The sequence below is a fragment of the Citrus clementina genome, unplaced genomic scaffold (assembly GCF_000493195.1).
Source record: "Citrus clementina cultivar Clemenules unplaced genomic scaffold, Citrus_clementina_v1.0 scaffold_6, whole genome shotgun sequence".
NCBI classification, from domain to species: domain Eukaryota; kingdom Viridiplantae; phylum Streptophyta; class Magnoliopsida; order Sapindales; family Rutaceae; genus Citrus; species Citrus x clementina.
Window position 1 is genome coordinate 11374486 of NW_006262139.1, and position 6908 is coordinate 11381393.

Here is a 6908-nt window from a genome sequence, read left to right on the forward strand (position 1 = left end):
CCCAATGATTTATTACTATGTTGGCATTGCTAATTATTAACTTTGACTACTAACCACTCTTTCAAAAATAATAATAATAATCCTAACTAATCAAAAATATTAATGTTATTCAACCCTTTAGTTGATGAGTTTCTATCCCACCAACCATTTGGTACAAAGAGCAACTCAAGCTTTGCATAATACAGTACCATACAAAAATTGCTTTCTATGTTTCCTTTTACTTCAAGTGACAACCAAATGAAGCAATTGCCTCACCACTCAAATTACTCCATACGAAAACAACAAAACAAACACATGCTGAGATGTGAGTTTGGTAGTTCCAATCATAGACCAATTCATAGCTATCTCCCTCACCTTACAATAAAAAAAAAAAAAAAAATCCTATAAGCTTCAAGGCCTTTTATAAAATTCTTGCTGCCTTATATATCAAAGTGTCAAAACATCTTAGTGGGAAACATCTTAGCGTGACCAAGATCCTCTCTATGGAAAGATCAAAGAAGAAAGTTCTGTTATGGAAAAAAGCTATAGTTCATTTTGCTTTGTGTTTCGTTATGGGATTCTTCACTGGTTTTGCTCCAACTGGTAAGAGTAGTTCACCAATTTTCTCTAGTCAAATTTCACCAAAAAATTCTCCAGAGCAAGTTGAAATGTTACCCCAAAAACAAGTAACAACAACACATGCCAACAATGTCAATAGAAGTTTAGTAGTCGAAAACCCTGTGCCATCTCCATCAAGGTCTAAAGAGTCAGAAGGTGTAAAACTAATGGAAACAGAAGCCGAAGCAGAAGCAGAAGCAGAAGAAAAAGAAGAAACCAATTTGGTTCCAAGAAGACTTGTAATCATTGTGACACCAACAAGCACAAGAGATAAGTCACAGGTTGTGCTTTTGAGGCGTTTAGCAAATACTATAAAGCTTGTTTCGCCGCCATTATTATGGATTGTTGTCGAAAGAAAGTCAGATTCAGATGAAGTGTCGGAGCTATTAAGAAAAACAGGCATTATGTATAGGCATTTGGTTTTCAAAGAGAATTTTACAGATCATGAGGCAGAGTTGGATCATCAGAGAAACGTCGCGCTTAAGCACATTGAGCATCACAGGCTGAGTGGCATTGTTCATTTCGCTGGCGTCTCCAATGTTTATGATCTTGCCTTCTTCGATGAGCTTCGAGATATTGAGTATGTACATTTTTTTTTTCAGCTTTACTGACCTTTCCTGTGACATAAATTACTGTTGCTATACTTCAATTAGGCTGGTAAATGGGTGAAAATTTCAAAGGTTTGGTAACTTTTTAAATATTCACATCATTGTAAGCATTACATCATGTGATTATGGTTTGATCTTAGCAACTAATAATGCAATTCAAAGGGTGTAAGCATATGCTTGTAATTATGTTGCAGGGTGTATGGAGCATGGCCAGTGGCATTGCTGTCTGCAAACAAGCAAAAAGTAATAATTGAAGGACCAGTATGTGATTCGTCACAAGTTATTGGATGGCATCTCAAAAAATTGAACAATGAAACAGACGCCAAGCCTCCGATTCATGTTTCAAGTTTTGCATTCAATAGTTCGATTCTTTGGGATCCTGAGAGATGGGGTCGCCCATCATCTGTTCAACAAACCTCTCAGGTAAAGACTCCTTATCTGTTGCGGATGTTTGGATATGAATGTTTTTCGAATACATTAGGCAATCATCAAACTAACAAGGTATTTATTGTTTGAGAATTGTTGAAGCAGACTAATTTAATTATACGGCTCTCATTAGTGCTATACAATTATTTCATTATTTATGATATAAAAAGACAATCACTCTCTGATATTTGGTAGTCGTAAAAACACTTGTGGACTATAAATTAAAATTAGATGGTGTCCCCATGAAAAAAATTATATCTATATATATATATTTTTTTTCCTTTTACCTTTTTAATTGCTTTCAGTTTTCGTGATCTAGAAGGTAGTTTATGTACGAAGATAACCGTATAATCCAGCTGGGTCCCTATTACACCAAATCACCAGACTATGATTAGTATTAGACGTGTGCTTGAATTAAAAATTTAGGTTAAGTGGAGTTTGGTTAACCTCCAACCTTTTTAAATTTCAATAACAAATCAATTAGGTAAAGTGAGATATTGATGCATTTTAACACTAAACTTAACCTTGTATTATTTTAACCATGTTAGCTACTAACACTAAGATTAATATATAATTTTGAATTTCAAGGTGCATTTTTTAACACCCGTATCAACTAGGTCCTTGGCCTTATTTAAATGACCTCAGCACCTACGTAAATTTTACCACATGCTTAAGCGAATCTTAACAGGAAAGGGTATTTTGACATGTTAGAGAATTAGTCAATTAAAGTCCTATTTTATCACCCACATGAACGACTTATGTCCTCACTTGATAAATTGTAAAAAAGTAGGAATCAGTACGTTATTACCCTAAATTCTATTTTAATATATAAATGAAAAAAGAAATTGCATGCTTGAATGCTCTTACTCCTAATTATATCTTTGATTAATGAGGTTATTTTATTTTTTATTTTTAATAGAATTCGATCAAATTCGTGAAACAAGTTGTTCTAGAAGATGAGACAAAATTAAAGGGCATTCCACCAGAAGAGTGCTCCAAAATCATGCTATGGAGTCTTCGATTACCAACTCGGCATTCTCAATTAGCTGCTTTGGACAGTAATATTGCTCGAAGATATAAATAGATGGATAAAATAGAGAAAATAAATATTATCAAATATATAGCCCTATGAATGAGAGATGTCAATTCCTTTTCCCTTTTTTATCCATTCTCTAGTTTTCGTAAGTCATAACTTTATAAATTCTTTTTCGGGTTCTTGTAATTCTTTAATATGGGGGATGTCTCCTGCTTGTCGCGTATGTCTAAAGCATAAATGATGACAATGATCCTTTTTTGGCATTTTTGGATGAGTTGATTCTTACTCCTCCATTGTATATTATTAAACTATACCAAATCTAGTGAATGCAAAATATTATTCGCAAACACCCCCCCCCCCCCCCCCCCAAAAAAATTGTAGAAGGGGGAAGTCAATAACATGTAATTGCTTACAAACATGCTCATATTATGAAAAATATGTTAGTAACAAATGAAATGGGTAATTACAATAAATTAGGGACCTAATTCTTTTAAATTACTCACTACATGCTTATGTTAAAAAGCATAAGTTCTGGGTCTTTGCACTAATATAACCTTGTTATTAGTCTAATATATCGTGCTTGTCAAAAGCTAAAAGGTCGCATTTATCCTTCAACAATGAACTTTGAACACTAAAATTTTTATATAAAGAATATAATATGTGATTAAAAGCCTAAGGGGTAAGTATGAAAAATATTAGCTATCATTCCCTTGATTATCTTGTATTGGTAACAATAAATGTCAAATTCGCAATCACACACACACACACACACACACACACATATATATATATATATATATATATTACAGAGAAAATTCAAATGATAACTACAATACAGATTACAATAAGGAAAATTACTCTTTTTTTTTTTTTACAAATGGCTTTAAGAATGCTTTATGGGAGAGAATATTCCGAAGCAGTCATCTTCATTATCATCTCTAAGGGAAATGAACGGCTCAGCATTACCAGAAGAACTTGAATCTGAACTCGCAACTGATGGTTCTGATCTTGAGGCAAGGAGCTGTTGCATGACTTTAAAATATTCGTCTTCAGTTTTTGCACTGGCCAAGAGAGACTGGGCCTTCGTTCTTTGAGCTAGGAATGTGCTTTGGGCTTTAACATCTTAAATACTTGGAGCAAGTAGGCCTCTCGAGGAAAGCCAAGCTTGAATAGTAGCTTCTGAAAGTTTGGACTGTTCATCAAACTTAGACCACCATTTAACTTTAAAGATTCTTTGTAAAATGAGTTGGGCATCTTGAGTGTGGTAATTGAAGTTCCACATCCAGACCCAAGGAAGAAAGAAATTTGTATAGAAGTAGAGAAAAGGGGGAAATCTTTTCTCGGATTCTGAAGGAATATAATGGGCTTTAAAAAGATTTAGACAGTGGATGGCATTAAGGGTAAGAATATCTGGGCTTGACCCAAAATAGTTCCACCATTGTTGAAACCAATTTGGGAGACTCTGGATAGTTATTTTTGAATTGAAGAAAAATAACCAAGAATGGGTCTTTTTTGGGTTTTGTATAAAAAAGGTATTAAATCAGGCTTGTTGATAATCCCAATAGGAAAAAGATAAGCAATGGTTTAAGCTTCTTTGAAAATTTGCGGGAAAGGTCTTTGGTTTGTGGAGTTAGTCATTCCACTGCTTTGGGCTCAAAACTTTAAGAATGGTTACCGTGGAGTAGGCAAGCTCAGAATGAGACTCACTGAGGAAGAAATGTTTGAATTTTACAGACTCAGTGAATTCTAAGATATCTTGATAGAAAGACTGGGGTTTTGACAAATCCCATGATTTGAAAAACCAACCTTTCGGGAAAATCTTTAAAATTGCTTGAAATGGATCAGAGTGATAAAAACCATCTTCCATTGATAAAACATTTTGAAAATGGGTTTTATTAATCCAATCCGAAGATTTTTTAAAAAGCTTTGATTGAGAAACAATAATTTGGGAAGATGAGCTTTCTCCAGAAATAACTTTAGAAGAAGAAGATTTTGAAATTTCTTTAGAAACAATTTTATCCTTTTCAAGAACTTGGGAAAGAGCTTTATTTTGAGAAAAACTTTGTAAGGCGAGCATAAGCTCAGGAGATTTTGAGATGGATTTCATCCATTCATTTACCTGTTCTTGAGAGGCAATAGCTTTAGACTGGGCTTCTTGTTGCTCGTGTTCTTCAACTATGTCAATCCAAGATTTGATTGGCATGGCTGAGGAAAGAAATTTTTCTTTAGAAGGGGTTGCAGGTGAGGCTTGTGGGGTGGCTTTAGGTTTAGGGTCTTTAAGAATGCCCTTCCCCTTGTCTCGTCTTTTGGGCGGCATTATCTGTTTTGGAGAAATTCCCTGGTTAGAAAATTAGGGATAGAATTTGTATCACCTTTAATAAATTCAATATCAAAATAAAAAACGCTCAAAATGGCTTGCCATCTTGCAAAAATTTGTTTTGAAGTAATATTTTGAACATCTTTTTCTAAAACATGTTTTGCAACTTTGCAATCAATTCTAAGAAAATTTTTTTGATTTAATAAGTCACTTTGAAATTTAGATATGCACAAAACAATAGAAAGAATTTCTTTCTTAATAGTAGAGTAATTTCTTTGACATTCATTCCAATAAGCAGAAACATAATGTACTGTTTGTTCTCTATTATTCTCTTTTTGCTTTAATATTCCTCCGTATCCTAAGTCTGATGCATCTGTTTCAACAATTTTAAATAAAGAATGATTTGCAAGGAATAAACATGGAATATTTTTAACAGAATTCTTTATTAGTTTAACCGCTTTAGTGTGCTCGTCAGTCCATGCAACATGGTTCTTTTTTAATCTGTCATGCAAGGGTTTGGACATCTTATTTATGTTGGGACAAAAATCAAGAACATAATTTAAACTACCTACAAATCTTTGCAGTTGGGTTTTATCTAGAATTTTATCAGGAAATTTGTCAGCAAATAGAAGAGATCGCTCAATAGGTGTAATGGTTCCTTTGGAAATGTAATGACCAAGGAATCTGATCTTTGTTTGAAACAAAGAAACTTTAGAACTAGAGATGGTCAAACCAACCTTTCTAGTGGCAAGGTAAAAAGTCTTTAGATGTTTGAAATGTTGATCAATTGTTTGGGAAAAGATCAACACATCATCAATATAGACAATGCAAAATTCAGAGAAAGGATTATAAATATCATTCATAATTCTTTGAAATTCTGAGGGTGCATTCTTTAAACCGAATGGCATAACAGTCTATTCATACTGTCCAAAAAGAATAGTAAAAGCAGTTTTATAATGATCTTTGGGATGAATTTGAATTTGCCAAAATCCAGACTTCATATCAAATTTTGAAAAAATGAATGCAGAATGCAGTTTCTGGAGCAAATCCTTTTTATTAGGTATGGGATACCTAATCCATTTTAATGCTCTATTTAAGGGTTTATAATTTATTACAAGTCTAGGTGTTCCTCTTTCTATTTCAGAGTTTTTGTTGACATAGAAAGCGGCACAAGACCATGGAGACCTAGATTTTACAATAAGTCCTTTTGATTCTAAATCTTTTATCTCATTTTTGCAATGTTGTTCCAATTCCATGTTCATCTGGATTAGACGGGCTTTGGTGGGTATTTGTTTTTCATCAAAAGAGTTTTCACAAGGCAAATCAACCAAATGTTGTTTTCTGTTCCAAAAAGCATATGGTAGATCCGCACATATTTATTTTTCAATGAGGGTTTTAAAATCAGAGATCTTTCTTTTTATAAATTCATTTTGTAACTGGTTTTCGATTCTTTGTAAACCCAAGTCCTTTTTTAAACAAATAAGGTCATTTTGTTTTGACTTGAGGAGTATATAGATTTGGTTCTGATAAACAGAACAAGCTTTAACAATATTCAAATTTCTTGTTTTGGGTTTCTCAATAAAAGGGTAAACAAGTTTTTTGGTTTTTGCTTTGAAGGATATACTATCATAGTTGACAGTATAAGGGGTAATAAGGTTTATGAAGGGAGTTCCTAATATAACAGTATGATGGATATCATTTGTTAGAAGAAATGAAGTCCTAAATTCAAAACCATTATTATGCACCGAGGCATCAACTTTTGATTTAACTTTCAATTTTGAATTATTGGCGGCTGAGAGTCTTTCATTTGTCCTTTCATGAAATCTTTTAGGAACAATGTCTTCTTTAATGCAATTTAAATCGGCACCAGTATCAAAGAGGGCAATGGTGTCAATTTCAAAGTCTTTAGAAAGAATTAAGGTGA

General features: G+C 33.3%; 1 protein-coding gene across 1 annotated transcript; it reads left to right on the forward strand.

Annotated features, from left to right (window-relative positions):
* The first annotated feature begins 446 nt into the window (after positions 1-446).
* Positions 447-2919, forward strand: LOC18039260 (probable beta-1,4-xylosyltransferase IRX9). Its single transcript, XM_006428793.2, has 3 exons — positions 447-1177; positions 1400-1628; positions 2551-2919. Exons 1-3 carry the CDS (start codon positions 483-485, stop codon positions 2713-2715), a joined length of 1089 nt encoding a protein of 362 aa, XP_006428856.1. The 5' UTR covers positions 447-482; the 3' UTR covers positions 2716-2919.
* Positions 2920-6908: the final 3989 nt, after the last annotated feature.

Excerpts from the sequence above, each read along its gene's own strand:
- LOC18039260 (XM_006428793.2), top strand. The coding sequence starts at position 483 with ATGGAAAGATCAAAGAAGAAAGTTCTGTTATGGAAAAAAGCTATAGTT. Across the intron at positions 1,178-1,399 it reads GATGAGCTTCGAGATATTGA|GGTGTATGGAGCATGGCCAG; the intron begins GTATGTACATTT and ends ATTATGTTGCAG. Across the intron at positions 1,629-2,550 it reads CTGTTCAACAAACCTCTCAG|AATTCGATCAAATTCGTGAA; the intron begins GTAAAGACTCCT and ends TATTTTTAATAG.